The sequence below is a fragment of the Macrotis lagotis genome, chromosome 1, assembly GCF_037893015.1.
Source record: "Macrotis lagotis isolate mMagLag1 chromosome 1, bilby.v1.9.chrom.fasta, whole genome shotgun sequence".
Classification (NCBI taxonomy): domain Eukaryota; kingdom Metazoa; phylum Chordata; class Mammalia; order Peramelemorphia; family Peramelidae; genus Macrotis; species Macrotis lagotis.
In genome coordinates, this window is record NC_133658.1 from 316,632,334 (window position 1) to 316,655,005 (window position 22,672).

Consider the following 22,672-nt stretch of genomic DNA (forward strand, 5'->3'; position numbering starts at 1 on the left):
TCCAGCATATTAGAATTATAACATAAAAGTGACAATGATAAATATTACAAAAGTCTGACTATTATTAGTAGTAGTAGTAGTATTATCAATAAAAATATTCTCCACTTAATGCTGCACTGGAATTTTCACTGATAAACGCATAAATGTTTTTGAAGGTCAACTCGATGAGAATTCTGATTTCTCCATTTAATTTCTAGCCTTGTACCAAGGAGGAAGCTCTATCATTCCTCTCTCCACCCCTCCATCTCTTCTATAACTCAGGTACCAGTTCACAGTTTAGCAAAAGAATTTAGCAATAAGAAGACATGGAAACCAAAGCAAAGCATAATTCTCTTATCCATCCTCGACCAACAAAGCAAAAGGATTGCTTGCCAATTGTCTCTTTTCAAAGTCTAAATTCCATCTTGTTGTAAATGGGGGGTTGGGGGGGTAATAGAAGAGAGAGACACTATTGGGAAAGGAAAAAAAAAAAGAAATTCCATTATAGCCAGCTTTCTCAAGCTCTACTTTAGGATGTGAGTAATCATGAAAACTGTAATATCAGCTTTTTTTGTTTTTCCTTAGACTTGGTTCTTCCTTTATTTCCTTTCAAAAAGGGTCAAGTTTTTTTTTAATTCATAAAAGCTGCTTTGTGATTGCTGAAGGGCTAGCTTCTCTCAGTAACAGCTTTGCTTCTACTGATAGTCACTGTTTTAAATTATTTGATGAAAAAACAAGGCATTTCGCTCAGCAGCTGCCCTGACTGAACTCCAAGCCCCTTCCCCAACTAGTCTTCTGTTCCACTGGAAACCTATCAAATCAGCAGGAGAAAAACTTTCAAATGATGTGAAGGGGCTGGCGGAGAGCCATCAAATGGAGAGTTTTAAGACTTAAATGTTGCTTCAGAGCCACCTTGCTTCCGCTAAAATCATGAAAATACCCCCTGACCACTCCACGTGCCCCATGTTTATGAGAGCTTCAATACATGATCTGCAAGACAGCCAATTAGTCCAGGCACCTTCAACTGACATCCGAAGTGTTTACAGGTCTCAGCCAAGTCTTTCAGATCCCCATCATCTGAATGCAATTTCTGTAACTATAGTTCCCCCCCCATTTTCACCCCATACCCCCCCTTCCATGGCGACAAGGGAAAGAAAGAAAACAAAATGTGGGTTGTTAACATGTTGTGTGGTCTATATCCCCTTTGGACTTGATACATCAATGGCCTTTTTTTTTAACAAGTAACCAAGTTCTGTGTTAAACTTGAAATATGCAGAGAATTCGTGTCAATAATAACATACCATATGCAGTAGGAAGTCACTCAGTTTAAAGATTGTTTCTTTAAAATGATTTTTCCTCTCAGCCGCCATTAGTTTGTAAAATCCTCTTTGAGATGGTAATGTCCCATAATCTATGACAGAGGATCTTAACCTGTGGTTTGGGAGGAATTTTTTTTAACATTTTGATAAATGTAACTGATTTCCTTTACAAATCTATGTATTTTATTTTATGAGTTTAAAAAATATCATTCTGAGAAAGGATCCAAAGGCACCAGACTGCCAAAGGAGGGGATCCACGATCAAAAAAAAAGTTTTCTTTCCTTTTGTTATTAACCCTTAGTCTATCAGAATTCACATCACATATGGACCCTTCTGGTTCTCAGTCAACAAGTAGGAAGAAGCAAGAAAATTATTGTCCCTGCACAGGATTACTATTTAAAGTTAGATATCTTTGACATTGCAATTCTGTGAAAAGATGGAATACTGAAATCTGCTTCCAAGTACTAGAAAGCAATTTCTAAGAAAAAAAAAGAAAAAGTAGTTTATAACTAGTCCCCTCCCCCATCTTTGTGACTTAAAATAGAGAAACAAACAAAAAAATGAATATGTTCCCAGACTAAGTAAGGCTATGTCAAGTTTCAGCCCCTAATGAATTCTGCAGCTGAATCAAAAACATCTGAAAAGAGGAATTTATAATGGAAATGCTGACAGACCAATAACTATGACGGCATTAGTGAGCAGTCCTATAATGGAGCTTTAAGAAAAATATTTGTTAAAACATTCCCATGTTGTACAATGTATGATTTTTTTTGGTTCACTGTCAAATTAAAAAGGGCATCCTTTTTTATTTTTCATAGCTTGTAATAGCTTATTCATCTTTTTCTCGTTTTGTCACTGATATTTCATGTCCGCCTTGATCTTTTTTTAAAATCTAATTTACATACATACAAGCACCAAAAGACAATCATGGTAATAATAATACACATACACAGTGTAGTGTGGCTAAAATGTGACTTGAAACTTCAAGACTGCAGCAGTAATTGATGCTTTGTCTTTCCTTGCTGTGTTTTGTCATAACGAACTGAAGTAAAATACTCTGATGAAGATGCATTTTCAGGAAATGCCTCAGATATACAAAAAAAAGGGAAAATACTAATAGAGCTAGGCAAAAGCATCTGTGGTGGTATTTGGGGATTCCACAGAAGCTGCCAAGTGAGCTTGGTACCCTATGACCAGATGTCACCTACTATATTATGGAATCTTTCTGGTCAAGTTCTGACACTCTTGATTTTACTGGAACAGCCATTTTCTCTCTCTTCATCAGAGGACACTACAATGAAACTGAAGTGTCAAGGGGTGGGAACATCTGTTTCCAGGGGCAGCTTTACCATGAAGCTTTCTCATACCTGCCTCCAAGCTAAAAGGAGATTTGCAATAAAGTAACCTCACCAGGGTGGATAGGGCATGAAGGAAAGGAAAAAGAAAAGGCAAATCTGCCCTCAGTAATTAGCCAGCCGTATCCCTCATTTTTCCTACTCTCTCCTCAGTAACTTAGGATATAAAAGAGTGTTTCCATTCACAAGAATGTGCTGATTCACAGATTCAGTTTAAAAAAAAAAATCTTCATATGATAAGAATCTCTGTTGTGTTCTAGAACCATAGTCCAAACCCTGGTAACCTGTCCTTACTTCAACAATTGTCAATAATACTGTGTGATACATGTTTCCTGACAATATGATCATTATAAACTTTATTATTACATCTGGAATTTCATGATAGGTCTAGTAATTGATTACAGAGATAGAGCCCAGAAAACTGCTCCCACACGCTCCATCACAATTTGCTGAATTCCAGTAAGCTAACTGCTTAATACTCCTGGAATGTATAAACATTTTTAACTGCTAAATTCCCCATACGGACATCTCAGGAGGAGTCATTCAGTAAGTTGCTTTCTGAGAATCAAGGGAGGTTTTGATTTATTGAATAAAATATTGTCCCAGATAGTGAATGGAGAGCACATTTTTGGAAGGATTATGACATTAACAATAATCAGATGCAATCTGGAGCTGAAACATTAAAGATAAAAACTATATTGGGGAAATTGGATCAATACTCAAGTTTGTCTGATGGCATCACCTATTGATGCATAGTGGTGATTGAGTTAATGCCTCCTGTTTAGAGAAGAAATATGATTAGCAGGATTATTAAAAACCTCCTCAGCTCAGTATTACTAATTTCATTGACAATGTTCTGCAAATGTAAATCCTAAAACTGATAGAATGCCAGACTGAGGGTGGGTTAGATTCTGATTGGCTGATTAGAGCCTTGATCTAATAGAAGGAAGAGCCATTAAATGTAGACTAGAGTGAAGGAACACATCTAATCTTCCTCAAGCCTCAACCTGAGAGCTAAAAGGGCAATAATTAGGCAGCATAGCAGAATAGATAGAGTCCGGAAGCCCTAGATTCAAGACACACCTTAGCTAGTCACGAACATATAACCCAAGGCAAAAGTCACTCACCTCTAGTAACCCTGGTTTCCTAATTCCAGATAATATTTCATGGAATTGTGAGATTTCAATGAGAATGTAAACTTTAAAATGATCTATGTGTGTATACAGAGAGGATGGATAAATGGATAGATGGATGGATGGATGGATGGATAGATAGATAGATAGATAGATAGACAGACAGATAGATAGATAGATAGTAGGTGGGTATTTAGATTTAAGTTTGTTGGTATTTGTGGGAGTTTTGGTAAGGACTTACCATTTTATCATGTAGGGAGTGCCCCAATGAAGAAATTCCCTCTACCAATATAACAAACTTTATTCTACAAATACAGATTTAGGGAGTTACCTGGGACACTGAGAGGTTATATGATTTGCTCTAATCACACAACCAGTATGTCAAAGGCAATGACAGAAATTATACATAGAAATGTACACATATACACACAAGTATATGTGCCTGTATTTTAAGAGACAGAGAGAAAGAGAGAGAGAGAGAGAGAGAGAGAGAGAGAGAGAGAGAGAGAGAGAGATACACTTTGGTCTGAATTGGGAATAAGTTGACAAATGTTTTAATCTCTCTCTGTATGTGTGCGTGTGTATGTGAGTGTGTGTCTTAACACACACACTTTTAATTTTTGGTATTTGATTGTTAGAAACATAGCGGAAATTGGCAGGTTTGGGGAGCATGTAGAATAATGAAAAACAGACATAAAAATGGATTACCCCTTCCACAGAAAAAAAAGAATAAAACAAAACAAAGCAAAAGTTCACTATAGCATAAGAATCTGAAATTATCTTTTTCCGAAACAAGCTAATCTATGATTTAAAAAAAAACACTCCATATCACAGATTAATTTCCTTTTGACCAACTTGCCCTCTTTCTTGATTACATGCCAAATCTAGGAATTGATTTAGATGACATTAGCCAATATATTTTCTCAGACACATAATAAATGATTTTCATTTTTTAAAACCAAAATGGGGCCTGTAACTAGCAAAGCTGAATGTACAGCTCTTAGTTAGAAACTCTTTAAGGACCCCAAGATCCTGGTAAAAGAGGGTTGTGCTTTTTTTTTTTTTTTTTTTAGTTTTTTGCAAGGCAAATGGGATAAGTGGCTTGCCCAAGGCCACATAGCTAGGTAATTATTAAGTGTGTGAGGCCAGATTTGAACTCAGGTACTCCTGACTCCAGGACCAGTGCTCTATCCACTGCACCACTTAGCCACCCCCAAGAGTTCTGCTTTCTCAAGAAAAACAAATTTTAATCTATCAAATGTCCCATTGAGAATGGGCCCGTGGATCCCTAAATAATAAAACCATCAGTTGATACCCCTAGTCTCAAGTATCTGGCCCCTGCTGAAGGTCTTAAAGAGTAAAATAAGTTTGGTGGGTCTTTTTGAGAGAGAGTAAGTGACTAATATCTCTTCAATATTGCAACCTAAATCCACCTTTTTGTTTTAAATGCCCATCCTGAAAACTATCATATCACTGTGGTGGCTCTCTTTACCAATGATCACCAATTTCAGGTTAAACATGTTTTTGTCATTCCCAAATAGTGCATAGTAATGCTAATGAAAACAAGTATTTTGTTGTGGAACTGAAAAAAAGAAAGAAAAACATGACCATGAAAGATGTCAAGTAATGAAGGATATTTTCCTAAGAGATATGTTAAATACTTAAATTTCTTTAATAAGGAATGAGCATATAGAGTTCAAAATAATCCTTTTCTTATCCTTCCCCATCCCAATTTTTCTTAATCATTAAGTCTAGTTCTTAAGATTCCAATTTGAATAATTTCAAGTTATATATTTCTAAGACCAATAACTTGCAACTATCTTATTCATTTTCTTTCACTAGCCACTCTCATCTGTCCTGTTACTTATTCAATCAAATATTTTAGTAGGAAACTCAACACACAATGAACATTATGGTATATGCTGCCTTAGTAATACATATATTACCTAATGGTAATATATATATATGTATATATATATATATATATATATATTAACCTAATATGTATGTAAATGTGTATTGTATTCATTAATATGTGCATACACATATGTGTTTATAGAGATAGCTAATCTCTCTATTTCTAGATATAGCTACTCTATAGGTATATATGCATATAAAATAGCTATATCCATTTGTACCTATGTCTATATATAAAATATATATAGTATATATATATAGATAGATATAGAAGCAGAGTTAGAGATAAGATAGAGAAATATACATGTAATCATTTTCCTACCAGCCCAGAACAAAAACAAAGACAGAAATCATTTGGCAAAGGAATGAAACATTTCTCTAAAAAATATCAGATCCCCTTTCTTTTCTTTTTAAAAAACTTCCTAATTCCTTTTCAAATACTTTTCTAAAACAAAGAATAGTTGTCACAGTAATAATAATTTTTAACCTAATATTTGTATGAAACTTTAGTTTTTCAAATTGCTTTCATTTGCATGGGATGGGATTTAGTCAAAGACTCAAATAATCAACCTGCTGCCTTGGAATCTCCATCAAAAGATCATGTAGTCCAATCCCCTCATCTCACAGATGAGGAACCTGGCACTCCAAAACACTGAGTAACTTACTTAAAGTCATAAAGCTATCACTTTAACCCCACTGTCTTACAAAAACTAAAAATTAAAAAAAAAGTCATAAAGATAGTAAGTGATAGATTCAGAATCTGAATCCAGTCTTCTTATACCATATTTAGCATTCTTTTCACTACTATCTCATGTGGCCTCAATCCTAAGTGCTTGAATTATGTAGTAGATAAATTTAAATTCCAAAGATATGGATTCAAATCCTGGCTCTATCACTTGCCCCCGTTTTGACGTTGGACAAATTACTTAACTTCTCTGGATCATCTGTAAAATAAAAGTATTGGACAAGATGCCCTTTAAGGTACCTTGTAGTTCAAATATCTTTTCATTATAGTAAGAGGAAAGGTCAAAAGAACAGATTTCAGTTCTTGCATTTGATATTTACTATCCATATGACTAAGTCATATTCTCCGAAGACCTCAGATTCTTCATCTGCAAAATGAATGTGTTGGACTAGATGACCTGAGGTTCCTCTCAGTACTAGTTCTATGATCCTGTATTACAATGGAAATATTAAATAGCCTCTGGTTAACTGTGTCTCATTGTATCCATTCAAAGCCATTCATGTTACTTAAATAAGTCTGACTAAACAGCAAATTCACAGGACATTGATATGTGAATCCACACCCCTGATGCTCTACTTACTCAACACTGTATTTTCCCATCTGTGGCAAATGGAGGGATCTTAATGAACATGTACTGATCAACTGATTGATTTCACAATGGCCCTAACCCAACATGTCCTTATGAGTTACAGGGAAGCAACTCCTTCCCATTTTATAAAGAGATATTTTCCAGGTACAGAGACACTAATGCCCTTCCCAGTCGTAAAAGTAGGACATCAGAAATATAAAGAGTGAATGTTGAGTGTATCCAAATCTCCTCTAAAGTCCAGAGGGTCTTCCTTTCTGAAGGTAGTTTTATTCAGCAAATCACTTAAAAGATATCAAGACAAATCTGAAGGAAATGAGATATCAAACACTAACCTTGAGAAAAACTTTAATCCTTTCTGATCTCTGTCCCAGAAAAATTTACCCTCTTTAAATTTTCAAACCTTAGTTATTTTCTTTCTTGAAAGAATATTTTGCTCTGGATTAGTAGATAGGGGTCAAGAGTTGGGAATCTTTCTTTGTACCTCATCTCTAAGTCTTCGTCACATTGTTTGCTTATATACTACATTTAATTCAACTGTCAGCCCAACTCTTGTCAGATTATAGTAAGAAGAGAAGGTCAGAATATATGCCTTTCTCATTTTGGTATACTTTCAAGTGCACAAAACAAGGTCTTATATAGAAAATGGATGCCTAGTAAACATTTCTTGATTAAAAAAAATTGAATCTTTAAATTTTTTTATATTTAATCTTTTACTAAAAATCAATACATTTTCTATAAACACTAAATAGAAGGATGGCTATCTTCTTTTAAACCAACCTACCCTCTTCCTTGATTAACTACCAAATTTTAGAACTGGGGTTTAGATATTAGTCAATAAACTTCCTCAGCAACTATTTGGAAAAGGAGATAGTGTGGGGCATGAGAGGTCACAGAAGGAGAGGCTTCAATAGGAAGAAAACCACTCTTATTCTGAATAGAAATATGGAGTCTCCTCTTCTCACCTTCTTCATGCTGACTGCTCCCAAAGAAGGCAAAGCAGAATCTACCACATTCTTCTTGATTTCCAGGCCTTATCAGTACCTTCCCAGAAAGACAAGGAAGCCAATGGACTCCAAGGGGAGAGATTCTGCTCCGATGGAGCCACTGTAATTTTAGTGGTTACATTTTGAGCAATCTACCACTAGGGAACATTAAGGAAGTCATTTCCAAATCAAACTCACCACAGCAGGGCCACAGATTGCATTACACTTTGAGCCCTTTTTGGAGAATATTTTCAAGGATCACAGTTAAAAAGTGACTGAGGTCACCTGTTTCTCTGGTTCACACTGGTATTCTCATCAACCTCAAATAACTACTCTGTCTATATTCAAGCCCACTGTAATGGAGAGGGATATGGGGAAGAGGAGACCCCAGTTTATATGTTTGAAGCTCAAGTCTCTTTAACCAAAAGGTCAAAAATGTCAGCCCCCAAGAGGCTGAAAAGGAGGAATGAGTGAATGCTATCTTCCTTCCATGTGTCTATGAGCGTAGAGCTTCAATCATACTTATCTCTCAGCATTACCAGGACTAAATTTACCTTGCCATCTTCTGGGAACAGGGGACTGAGTTTATCACTCTCAAATCAGATATACCCCGGAGAGAGTTCCCCCAACTAAAAAGGTAGTGTTTCCCCGCTTCCTTCTCCATTATCCCATCTATAGTTTTTTCCCTCCTAATTTTAGAAATCCTGTTGTTCTGTGGGAAGCGAACAGTGAGAATACTGAGCATAGTAGAAAAGAGAGAAGAAAAAAGAGTGGCTTCATTTCAGTTCTCACAGCATGTTGAACTATAAAGCAAAGCCATTAGTATGGCTTATGAGCTGGGTATTAATGCTTTCTTTCATTTCTCAAGGAGGCAACATGACAAGGAGGGAGGTGGGTCCTGGGTTTGAATCTCATCTACTACATCCTACCTAGATGGTTTTGGTTGAATCATTTCCCATATCAAGACCTCAGTTCCTTTATCTATAAAATGAAAGGGTTGAGTTAGATAATTTCTAAGATCCTATGAATATATAAGCAGCAGAGAAAGCGCATATATTTTTAACCTGAAAACTTTTTAGATATTAAAACATATAACAGGCCCAATATTGTTTGTAGAAAGGGGATTGGCAAAAGAAGCAAAATGAGGTGTTATATCATGCAAACTTTGTGGTAATGGTTTCAATACTTCAAAAGACAGATTTTCTTGGTACACCCAAGAAATATATTTTGATGGGATTTTTCCTCTAACTACTTGGAGGTACATGTTACTTATTTCATGTACATGGGAGGCAAAGCCTAATTATTTTATGGGTTTAAAGACCCTTCAAAATTGAATTCCATTACATCATCCCTATCCTTTGCCATCTGAGCAATGACTTCGGACCAGCCTGCCCTAGAATGGAATCCACAATGACCGCTCTGATACTGTGACTCAGTGTCTGGGGCTCTATGCTTGACCCCTCTGGTTCTGTCCTGGCCAATAAGAGTGGTTGGATGGGGGAATAGAGAGTACAAAGCACTCATCGGATGAAAAGGAGGCGATGAATGGCTCCAGACCCCAACCTGGGTCGCCTCGCGGAGCGTTCCCTCTTTCCAGTCACTGCCAAGGGAGATAGTAGTACTGAAAGCAGCTTAGTGCAAGCATGCAAGAGATTTGTGACAGAAAGTTAGAACTCTATGTCAAGCCTTTCATGCAAACAATAAATATTACTTCTGCTCATAATCAGACTTTTCTCCAGCATCGTCTTTGAATGTTGAACCTTTTTCAATTAATTAAAAACTATGCACTGCAGAGTGCATATTTTATCAGCCCTCAGCTGCTTAAGTGTCTAGAAAAGACCAGGCAGTTTTTCTTTCTTTTTTTTTCCAGGCAACCCAGAGCAAGTACTTGCAAGGGTCATATCTTTTTAATTATCTTTTCTCTCTTTGATTAATTATTCCGTCTGACAATAGCGTGTTTCTAATGCTATTCACCTGCCTTTGATGATTGACAACTTTTCTGTCTGATTCAAAGCAAACAGCTGCTGCCATGATTGCCTAGCAACCAGGATGTGATGGATGAGTCCCAAAGATGGATGGCTGCAATAAATCATGTCTCCGGCTATAAAACTGAAAAAAGGGGATAAGAATAAAAGCGAACAAAAAACAAAACAAGGTTTCTTCCCATGAGTGCACTCAGCTCCTTACCAATTACACCTGAAATGGACTTTGTGCCTATTAATAGCAAAGTTTTCTAATCAGTAAGAATGTGAGGATGCCATTTGTATCAAGGTGTGTTTACAATTGTTCCTGCAAATTGGCACTTGTACTCCAATTACCTCCAGTGTTGCACAAGTGCAGGGCTAGGAGATCAAAGTTTTGCCTTCCTCCCTGGAAGACTCTACAGGAAACAATATTATCTTTTTATAGTTTCTACTGTGAAGCTAGACTTTAATGGTAACGAAGGGTATAAATCTGACCGGCTGGATTTGGGGCAGTTGCATGGAAACCCCAAAAGCAAACTCAAAGTCATTTGTGGATAGAATGAGAAATGTCAAGCTACTAATAGTTATTTCAAAACACACACACACACACACACACACACACACACACACAATACACATACCTATATAGCTGGTAAGTGAAGAAGACAGTAGAAGAAGCCACCTATTGGTTGTGTTTCAATTCCCTCCTTGCATATCTAGATAATAAGTTCTTTATAATGAAAGGAAAAGTTCATCTGACAAGCAACAGGGCCATAATATTCAAGGTTTCCACAAATCCTTGACTCTCATTCCTTTAAATGAAAAACTATCCCAGTCCAACTCTCCCTCCCATCATTTTTTAAAATTAATGTCTATACAATAAGTCATACAAGAAGCATTAAATTTAATTAACAAAGCCAAATAAAGTCTCATATTTAATAGAATCCTTGACAATTAAATTTGAACTATCAGGGCCCTCCAAGGAGGAGAGATGGAGCAGCACGCCAGGCCAGACCATTTTCTACCACAGGGACCTGAAGGCCTCAGAGGATGGAAGACACACACATTCTGGATAGCTAGAAGAGAGGATTCCACACAAACCAAACCACATCAGTCAGCCAGCCTGCTTCCCTGAATGCTTCCAGTAGGTGGGGGTATCCTGGTATATGACAGCAGAAGGACTTAAGAAAACAGAAAGGATTAACCTGGCAAAAAACTAGGAGGAAACTCCTCTCAAAAACCCAGCAGAGACCTGGAGCCTATAGGATTGTTGTACAAAAAGGAAAGCAAACAAGATAACTGACAAAAGATTTTTTTTGAGGGAAGTATTCCTTAGATGTGTGAGTCTATATTTCTCTATCCTCATGCCATAAACTGAGTCAGGTAGCTTTAAAAAATATATATTTACATTGTGTTAAGTTTTGAAAATGCTTATAAAAGAGTTTTTTTTAAAAAATCAGACAACATTTTTACTTTGGCAGGTACAGTTTTAATGCTTTTTATGTGACTGCCTCAATAAAAAAGAAAAAAAAGTTGCTTGTGTTCTTTAGTCTAAGCTATAGGGACTTACTTTATCCTCTTTCCCTGCCCCATAGTATTCTTTACTTTCATTAAAAATTTGCCCTTTCTTTAAACACTTCTTTAAAAAGAAAAAAAATGAGGACAGCACTCCTATAATGACTGGCTGGTATCTGGTAACAAACAATGGGGTGGGGAAGCAAAGCCAATCCATCATAGTGCATACATCCAGGGGCCCTATTCTGTCCCCGCTCGTCCAACTCTCAAGTTACAGCTTTACACGGCAAGTCTAAATAATATTCAAAATGATAAATGGCACCATAAGCCTGATATCCATCATCAATCTTTTTTTAAAGAACATCCATCTTCAATAATGCACGTTTGAATCATGTGAAGCCGCGAGCTCTCAGATTCATTTACACAACCCCTCACCAGCCGGGGTTGTTTGAATGATACCTGTCAACCAGCTTTCCCCTGGACTGCCAAAACTGAAGGGGGGAGGGTGTTCCAGAAGGGAAAAGAAGAGGGGGGGCACGGATAAGAAAGGATTCAAAGGGTTGAACAACGTGGTTTAGCAGATAATATGAAAGAACATAACCTCTTCAGTCAGTCTGCCAATCTCTCTCCGCCCTATGACACCCACAGAGACATATACACACAAGCTCTGTCTCCTCTCTCTACTGATTCTGCTCTTTAATTTCCTCCCTCCTCTCCTCTTCCCTTTCTTCTCCTCCTCTCTTCCCTCCCTGCCTCCCTTGTTCTCTTTCCTCTGATCTCTCTCTCTCTCTCTCCCTCCCTCCCTCCTTCCTTCCCTCCTCCCTCCCCCATCAGCAGTGTGGTGCTCACTAAGCCACACTGGAAGAGAGAGAGAAGACAGCATCACAAGAAACTGCTTTCCCCTCCCTGTTGTCTGGCCGGGGCCCATTTGATAAATGACATATGTCATTCTGTCAGGAGGGAAGGGTGGGTCAGTGATGTATGACTCTGCTGAAAAGGAAATCGACGGTTTGGCGTGGTGCAGCTCTTCTCCAGCAGGATTTAGTTTCAGAACTCGAAAATGAATTCTGCGACGTTTCAAGTGCACACTTAGGGCAGGCTGACGTTCGGCCTGGAGAGAGATCAAGCTTCATCCTCTCTCTGCCCTTCGGATTTCAAAAAACTGTTCCATCAACTGGAAAACTGCAAAGGGACATGCATCTATCAAAGTCCTCAACAGTAATGATTCATGGATTTTAAAAATGTCATATATTTATATACAAATCTATATGGATTCATATATGAAAATAAACTAGGTTAAGGCTGATATTTTTATTTATTTATTTTTTTAATGGCAGAGGCCTGACACAAAAGCAAGATAAAAATTAGCATGTTTGAAGTAATCGTCCCACAGCTTGACATCTGCATAGTAAATTTTAAAGGAAAAAAAATGTGTCAGACAGCCATGAGTCGCTCTCTCCCTCCCCCCCCCCTTTCATTAGCTCACTGGCAGGGTGGCACTTCTGAACCTCATTACTGCAAGAGGATTTATGAAGCTGAACCCAATGGCAAAGAAAAGGCATCTGTCAATAATTGTAGGGAGCTGCACTCGCAGCTTTGAAATCTCATTAAGTATGCAGTTATCAGACATAAAGATCAAAAACATTACTCAACTACGACAGAATCTTATGGAGGAACATTAATTAGCAACAGGCCTACAGTACAAAAAAAAAAAAACAGACTTCCTCTCACACCTGCCCAACCCACAAACCAAAAGCAACACTCCCCCTCCCTTCAGAAAAAAATAATTCCCAGCATCTGAGACTGATCAAGTACATGAAACAGAGAGAGAGAGAGAGAGAGAGAGAGAGAGAGAGAGAGAGAGGAAGAAGGAGGAGAAGGAGAAGAGAAAGGAGGGAGAAGAAAGGGAGAGAGGCAAGGAGAAGGGAAGAAGGGGGAGGAAGAAAAGGGGGGAGGGAGGGGAAATTCAGTTGAGACGGTCTTGGCGGTGAAGAGAGAAAAGGAAGAAGCTGTCAAAAGTTGAGAAGGATGTCAGTACTGGCCCTGATTACAAGGGCCTATAGAGTTCTCAGACCTTTTATCATCCCTGCCATCAAAAACAGACTGTGTGTCACAGAGAGATGACTGATGGCTGCCAGTCTCTCAAAGTCCAACCAAAACCCCAGGAGGCCCCTTCTTTGCATACGCCCCCCAATATTTCTACCCCTCCAGCAGCAAGCTTGACCCAACAGAAAAAAAGTTTAGGCAGAGAGCCCAGGCCTTGAGAGACACTCCAAGCAGTGTCCTGCTCTTCCCACATAACAATTCAGTGAGAAGGTGGTTTGGGGTTTGTTTTTTCAGCTTACTGGAGTTAGCTACAATACTCCTCTGCCCTGGACACCAAGGGGCTACAAGGACTTGGAAACAACCCTGAGAAAGCACTACAGTTCCTGACATCATTTTAAAAAAATAAATAAATAAACACCTTTCTCTTACTTCACTTAGGTCTCAGCATCCACTGCTTTCTTTCTTGGGACACAATTTCCATATATAATCTTTTACAAAATACAGAATAACGATAAATAAATTTGTAGAGGAAACAAACTGACTCGAGTTGAGGTTGGATCATAAAAATAAAATGACCTTCACAGCATTAAGTAAGGTTTGCAAGTAACTGAGAGCTAAGGCCTTATTAGTTATTTTAGTTTCAGAATCCATGACATAACTAGTGCACAACATCAAATTTCCATCAAACTACTCCACTCCCTTTTCTCACCTATACAATCAAAAGCTATATTTGTAAATACTGTATGATACATAAAGAATAATTTCATTTCTCTTACAACCTTTCAACAGGAATTTTACTTGCTACATTATCAGGCACTTCTAGAATTCAGTGTTAAGAATATCCTAATATTGGAATGAGGGCTCCCCCCCAAAAATAGTAAAAGTGGTTTCTTTCTAGGACTTAGTGTGATCTCATTATTGTGTCCCCTTGAGAATCACTGGAACACCATAATAAACCAGTAGGTAGATCAACTAGCACCTTTAATGGATGTTAAATAATAATGATAAGACAATCTCCACATTTTACTTCCCATAGGCCCTTTTATACACAACTGTTCTTCCACAGTATCTATAAGTCTTACATATCTTTCCCACAATCCTGTGCTGTACCCTGAGTAGAGATGCAAAGGAAATCTAAAGAGCAATAAGGCTGCCATAACCCTTATCACTGGCTTCCTTAGTGAAGTCTGCTTAGTGAAAAGGGTATTCCTCAGGCCCATAACTGCCACTTCTAAAAACCAGAATAATTTACTTTTTAACAAGACATATCTTTAATAAGGGGAAGTTTAAGACTCCTAAGCAACCAGCTGAGAGAGACTTTCCCCTTCCAAAAATGTACTCTCCTTTAGAGTATCCATTAACATGGCTCAGATAAATCATCACCTGTGACAAAAGGAACCAAAAGCTAGACTGCAAAGCAGATTTTGTTGAAAAGAATTCTAGCTCAAGTGTTACAATAAGGTGTTTATATTTCTTCATATGCTTACCATATTACCTTTATTATGTGTAACATCAAAGTGATTATCGCAATTACATCTAACAGAATTAATTATATAACTTCCCATCACTCCTGGATACATAATGCATTAGAGGTAAGCCCAAGAAAGAAAACATCTTGATTGTGAAACTATTGTTGGTGCCTGTTTTCTTCCACAGCTGTACCAAATTGAAGACAAATTTCAGAAATGATAAGGCAATAGAAGATGAGCCAGTTAATGGACAGTGTGTATGTGGATGGTGAAATATAATTTTTTTTAACCTGAAGTGGTCTATTTTCATGTTGTTTTATCGAAAATAGGCAGGTAAAATCATTTTTTAAAATATTTTCATTTTTAAAAGGAACTGGTTAATATACTTCAAAAATCTGTTACTCCATAAAGAAAGGAGTACATGGGTGAAAGACTTACAAGCCTTTACGTATGCAAAATAAATTCACTCAAAGCTTCATTAATATTAATTTAAATTCAAAACCCATTTACATTAAATTGTTCATTAAAAACTGCCTATTTTATGCAACATGCATTCCTCAAAGAACGCAGAAGAAACTGAAACACATAGGGCTGGATTTAATGATGGGGATGAAATATCAAAAGTAAATGAATTTGAGTCATTTCACGCATATTATAAAGCCAGTCCTTTCCTCTCCACCAGCAGTGGGCTGAAGTTGGGTGGGCCCTCAGTCATCCATAGTACCCAGCATTAAGTCATTGAAGACTCATATGGAATCTTCTGACTTTGCAAATAGGGCACACAAGAAAATGGGAATAATTTATGGTAAAGAATGAATGAATATACCCTGTCCAAAATTCTGGACAAGGAAGAACATGTAAAAACTACTTTAAGAATCTCAAATAGACTCTAAATTAATGGTAAGTTTGGCTCAATTGTTAAAAATGCACGAGTTCATGTATGTCGGTTTTAATGTGCACATGCTTGTTCTAAAATTAACATCATTCCTCTCTCTCAATGTCTTGTCTCTGACCCCAACCACCTTCCCCCATAGAATTTTACAACTTTTGAAAGCTTGAAGAATAAGAGTGTTATAGGAAGAGATTGGGAGGTTCCTCACTCAATGAACTCCCACACCGAGGACACTTACTAACTTATCCTGTTTCCCAAACAGCTGTTCTGGATGGAAGAAACAGAGTCATAATTAATAACATGTGTCCTGACAGTCTGAATTAATAATTTATCATTAAGCACAAACACCAAGTTAAATTATTCTTCAAAAGTCACACCTTTGCATATCTGAGAAAATAGGAGAAGAGAAGATTTCAGGTAACATAGCCTTTTAAGGAATAATTTTTATAATTCCTGTCCTGGATCAGATCATTTCTGCTTAAAACAAAATAAAGTCTAGAGTCAAAATTAAACTTGTGTATAAAAGTGCAACTTAAACTTATATCTGTACTTAATTCCTTGTTTAAAATTTAGAGCTTCTTTAAAATCTTTCCAAATTTTTTTAAAGCATCTTGTAATTTTTTAAAAATCCCTAAATCCATAGTATTGCAGTTTTTGCACATAGGAAGTCCTAAACAATTTTATAATTGTCCATTCTGCATTATTTCAACTCAGATTTTCTTCACGATGACCTAAATTACTGAAACACACAACTAATGCAAATGTTTAAAACTCAAAAGAAGCTAGCAAAATAAATGTTTCTATTCCTTGTGCTTTTTGGTAATAACACTAAAATGTGTGGGTCCGTGTCTGTGAGAGAGAGAGAGAGAGAGAGAGAGAGAGAGAGAGAGAGAGAGAGAGAGAAACACCCTTAACCACACTCATTGTTTAGTGGAATTTTTAAAATTAATTTAATGACTAACTGCAAATACTGGAAACTAGAATTAATCTGTCTGGGTAAAAAAAGGCTTACAGACATTTAAATGCATGTATCGGGACACTTTATCAACCTAACATAAAATTGTCATCTTATCTTATTATATGACTATTTTATGCATGTGTCAAAGAATTTAAAAATGACTGCCTGTCTATTCAGTCTAATTACAACTGCATATTATCTGTCTGCATGTACCAGTCCATATCATTGTTACTAAATACAATATATTGTATTCACCTTTCATTAGTAACTTCAGACCGCTAAACCACTATTTGCGGAGTGACTAAATTTTAAAATTCTTAAGTCTTAAACACCTGAGAAGGAATGTTTGGTGAAACTAGATTTCAGTTTGTGTGTCTGTGTGTGTGTGTGTGTGTGTATGTATATAATTACACATAAGTGTATGTGTATATAAACTATATACATGTGTGTTTATATATACATATATACTCATTTATGTATTATGTGTATAATATATAGTTACTTAGACTAATATACTCAAATACACCATAGTTGTTACAAAAACTCTCATTTATACCTACATATTCACACACCTCCTTTGTACTTACAGGACTATGGCTATTTTATATTAGGTCTAGTGTATCACTATGAAAGGAATGGCGTGAAAGCGATGCAAACAGCATTTAAAATAAATGAAACATTCATATCATTGGATTAAAATGTTCCTGCTTCTCCATCAAAGTCAAGGAATTCCAGGACTACTTTTCTGATTTCAGCTTCGATTTCCTCTATGGCCTTCCCCATCATCCAGGTGAGCAAAGCTTTGTACCTTAAAAATGACCATGCAATGTACCCCCCACAGATGATGTTTTCTAGGGTCCAGTTGATAATTATGCTGGAAAACATCACTGGGAAAGAAGTCGGTGGGGGGATGGTGGTGGTAGTGAACTCTAATCCTGCAAACTCACCCTAGCTTCGCAGCATTCCCCATAACCCTGCAGCAGTCACAATTCATTCTAATCACTTTACAAAACAATCTTTAGTAAAAAGAGGAAGAATGCAGACTTGTGAGCCAATTTAAGGAATAACTGCTGATACATCAGTTATTGATGATTTCCCTCCTGCTTATGAGTGTGCTCAAGGCAAAACTGCAAGGAAGATGACAACATCAACCATTCGCAATAAACTGTGGCCCTGGAGAGCACTGAAGCCCTAACTGACAGTTGTCAAGATAATAGGAGCAGTGGCAGATGATTCTGGAAGATTCTGCTCTCCAGTTGGATGTTTACCAGAAATGGCCATCCCTTTCTGCCTTTATTCCCTACTCTTTTCTTTCTTTTTTTTGCATTGTTCCTCTTACTTTGCAGGAAAAGGGGGGAAAGGAAAAGCATAGGGAAGCCATAACTAATCATTTTGTCAGTTTGCTGCTGGGAGGGATCTCTGTCAAACAGAGAAATATGTGGCAGGTTTGGAGGCAAATGGGATCTATAACAGGGGCTGTCCCCCTGAATACCTACAGAGAAGTAGTCTGACTATGCTTCTGTTTACTTTGGTTGGAGGGAATAAGTAGACTCCAAAGCAACCCAATAGGTCACAAAACAGGGTGAAATTTTCTAAAGGTACATATAGCCAGGCAGGTTGTAGTAGTTGGTCCTAACCTGGACCATTCTAACTACAATTCTAAAAGGCATTTTAATATCCATAGGTACTCATATAGTGATTGGTCTTTATAATCCTAAAAGGTAACTTAGGGCATTAGTGATAGCCAACAGAAAGAAAGGTGTTCAAAAAATGCTAAAAAAAATTCAATGTTTTCATGGATTTGCACTATTAAATCTAAACTCCATAGGAGAATAATTTTCTCCTAAAGAATGAAACTTAAAGGTAGCAGGTGAATTGATAACAAGTTGATGATAAGAGACAAAAAGTAGGAATTGGATTTCAATTACCTTGAGGTACATGTTTCACTTAAGAAATAAGTTTACATGAATAAAAGATCTGTCACTAATTATTAAGAATAACAACCATGTTTTCTTGAAGTTTTAAGAAGCCATTTATTATTTGCTTTTGTCTGCTTTTTTTTAACTAAAAGAAAGCTGTAATTTTTACTTTTCTCAAATTATGCTGGCCTCGGTTAACACTGAGTTCTAGCATTCCCAAATATCATCTATTTGGCTTAAATATGTGCTACCTTAAGTGGTAAATCTTGAGAACTAAAACTACTCTGCCTTTGAACAGGTGAGTAAACTTTTATGTCTGACCTTCTCCCACATTAGTTGTGGAAGGGGGATGGGGAGGAAGAGGAAAGTCACCAGATCCTGAGTTATTTCCCTCCTTTACAATCCCAAAGTAAGAAATGATTGCTTTTCAGAAATTCTTGGAGACAGCTTTAGTCTTCCACAGTGTGGTGTTAACACTTGGGCTAGACATAAAGAATTTGTGCACCTGTCTGTTATGTCTGCAAGCTCTGTACAGCTGAGAGTTCTTTGTTGTTGTTATTCTACTCCAGACCATTAAAAGGGCCCTAATTCCTATGACATGATTATCCAGGTACCAAAGCCCATTTGTCACCTGCAGCAGAAAATTGAGTTAATGCACAACTAAAGGCAACCAGGACTGTGTAATATCAACTTGATTACATCAAACTAGCTGCAAACCTAATTCTACTGGATGACACTGCGTCGAGCTTGTCATCTCCAATCATTAAAGCTGTCAGGAATCCATCAGGTTTACAGCTAATTAGGTGAACACTAATGAAGCTGGCAAAACAACTTTTCTTTTTTTATGGCTGAGCGGACCTTTCAGTTTAGGGTGGGGGGGGATTCTCCAGTATTCTCTAGGTTGCTGGGAACTGGATTTTCAGAGTTACCAATCAGCAGACATCTTTCTTTTTTTTTTAACCCCCTCTATCAGTACAAAGCAATCAATTTGTCATCACTCTCAGTATGCCACAAAAGCAGTCATGAACCTTATAACTTGCAGCTGTGAGGACCCAAAAGGAGAAGGGGTGGAGGGAATGGGAAGTTTCTTGTCCATCTAGACAAAAACCTCACACAGCTCACTTATTGGTCTTTACATACTTATCACCAGCATAAATGTGGAGGGTATTTTTTTTCACTCTTCTTAAATAAGTGGCCCTTCAGTCATTCTCCACCCCCTCCTCTTCATGTCCATTAGGCAGAGGCATTTTGATAAAGTAAAGCCAAAGCCAGTGTATGGGGGAAGAATGAAAGCACTCACTCTGCCAACTTCTGATTGACCATTAAGCTATTGATGAATGTGCCTGTCAGGAGAGAGACAATTAAATCAAATATGAAACAAAGTCGTTTTGACGGGTCATTTTGATAGAGCAAAACCATTCTTCCATCTCCTATTAGTCCTGCAGTCAAGTTTTTATAATGAATATTTCTTAACTAACCTGCTAAATCTTGGTTGTTTTGCAAAAAGGTATTTAAAAAATTCCTGCAGCAGGCTGTTCTTGAAAGGGAAAAAAAGTCTGCTTCTAGTTTCTTTATTATTCTAGCAAATCAGGCAAGAGGATCAAATTTAGTGAGTGACACTGAAAAGCTGAACTACAGATAGATTACCAGACCAAATTTGAAGATGTTAAAATGAACTCTGTGTAAATTACAAGACACACCGATACCTCAAAATGCTTGCTCAAAAGAGAAAGAAAAGTCTGTAACTCAAAAGGAAGTCCTGGAGATTAGCATAAACTTACAGTGCAACTTTTTAAAGAAAGCATTATGAAGCTAACTAAGCTTAGAGGTTTTCCTTGATGCAGTTAAAATCCTAGTCTCTTTTATTTAAGTTAAAAGTTGATCAGGCTAAGGAGACAAGGAAACTTCAGTTGAACACTCTATATATAACTATATCACTTTAAAAAACTTTCTAAACTCGGGTCAATCTGGAAACAAGAAGAAAAAAATATATTCTTCTCAGGAAGTCTGTCTCTTGCCCTGGTTTTCCAAAGACACTGACAAGCATGTGCCTAACAGAATAACTATGCACAGTCCCAGTTATTCTGTGGAGAAGACTGTTATACAGCTCATCCTATTTGGGCTCTGTCAGATTCTGGTTAGTTTCCTTTTTTCTCAATAGCAGACTAAAACTACCAGTTTACTGTACTTATTAAGTACATTCATGAATAACTGGGATAATGGAATTTACTATTACTACTCCTACCACTTCTACTACTACCACTACTCCTACCACTTCTACTACTACCACCACCTCTACTACTATTACTACTACTACTACTACTACTACTACTACCACTACCACTACTACTGCTACTATTACTGTAAGATATACTTGGGGAGGGGGGGAGGAAGTACTACTTTCAGAGATACTGAACACATAATTTCCAGCCAAGAAAAGCTCAGAATATACTTGGACACCAGTCTTCTTTCCTTCCCCCTCAGCTCCTCCCTCTGCCACCCCTCAAATACTTAATCCTCTCGTTTGTGCAACATCATCTGTATCTTTCCACCTATGAGTGTTACTCATATCAAAATACATCTTGTCCATATGTGGTCCTCTCAAACAATCCTCCAGAAATCCCTGATCTACTGACAGGGTTTGCCTGACGTCACAGAGCCTGGTGTTACTGGAGCAAGTGATTTATTGATGTTTATTGGGAATGAATAGATCAAAGGCAGCAGGATGACAGGCGATCAATCAGTCATCAAATCAAGGATGGCAAGAGGCCAGAAATCCTTCTAGCAGTCCACATGCCCCCAACTGACGATTATTGCAAAATAATGTTTGTATGTGTTGTCTTTGGATCATGGGCTGGTTTGCCAGAAGGAAAAAAAATAATTAATTAAAAATCTTCTCAGTCTTAACAGGACTTGACAGTCCTGGCCCAAAAGAAAGAAAAGAAAAAGACAACTATTCAGATGTAGCCCAGAAAGTATTAGTAGGAGAAGAAAAGGAGAGAAGTAAGGGGGGAGGCGGGGAGAGAAAGCAGGGAAGGGATTTAAAGCCAGCATCAAAAATATTTTTGACAGTCATCTGACAATACACAGACCCTTCTCAGCTTCGGCCTCTGCGGCTTCTCAGCTTGGGCCCAATAAATGAAAAATCAATGGGATTAGCCCGGAGGTTGCCAAAGGGACCATGGGTTCCTTAGAGGAACTGGAGATGTCCCCAGCTCAGCCCCGCAGGAGGGAAAGCAAGCTTCAGGCCAAATTGGGGGGGGGGGGGGAGAAGTCTCTCCCAGTATCTCCTTTAAGAAGCTAGCTAACCTTCTAGGACTGTCACACACACACACACACACACACACACACACACATATAATTCCCCTCTCAACTCATCTTTTCAGGAGAAAAAGAGAGTAAATCGCAGATTCCAAAAAGGTAGTGTTTGCTTCTTTCTCGAAGTGAGGCTACAGAAGTCCGGAGCAAAGAGGACAGCAGGGGAAGAGAACTAGGCTTCCAAGAGAACTGGATGCCCCAAATCCAACAACCTCACTCCCTGACATATTGCAAAGCTCTGAGTTACTCTGAGAATAGTGAGGGCAGATGGAACAGAGTGAAATGCCGGAAGGTGAAAATAAATCGGACTCTGGAAGAGGAGAGAGGAAACGACTGGGAGGGGAAAAGGGCTAGGGAGAGAAGGAAGGAGAAGGAAGAGGAGGAGGAGTAGAAGAGAGAGAAGAAGGCTCGTACCTGCTGCGCGCCGGGGCGCTTGCTGCTTTCTCCTCGGCATCCTGCTCTCCAGCGACTGCTGCTGCCGCCGCCGCCGCCGCCGCCGCCGCCGCCGCCGCCGCCGCTGCTGCCAGGGGTAGGGGGGCGGCGAGCGGGGAAGGGAAGGAGGGGAGGGGAG

At 38.0% G+C, this 22,672-nt stretch overlaps 1 protein-coding gene across 1 annotated transcript in view; it reads right to left on the reverse strand.

The window, feature by feature from the left end:
• The window catches only part of TSHZ3 (teashirt zinc finger homeobox 3), an 88,000-nt gene extending 65,409 nt beyond the window's left edge, over nucleotides 1-22,591 (reverse strand). The window contains exon 1 of the mRNA XM_074211466.1: nucleotides 22,516-22,591. Within this exon, the coding sequence (XP_074067567.1) occupies nucleotides 22,516-22,555 (40 nt within the window). The 5' untranslated portion in view covers nucleotides 22,556-22,591. The remainder of the gene's footprint in view (nucleotides 1-22,515) is intronic.
• Nucleotides 22,592-22,672: the final 81 nt, after the last annotated feature.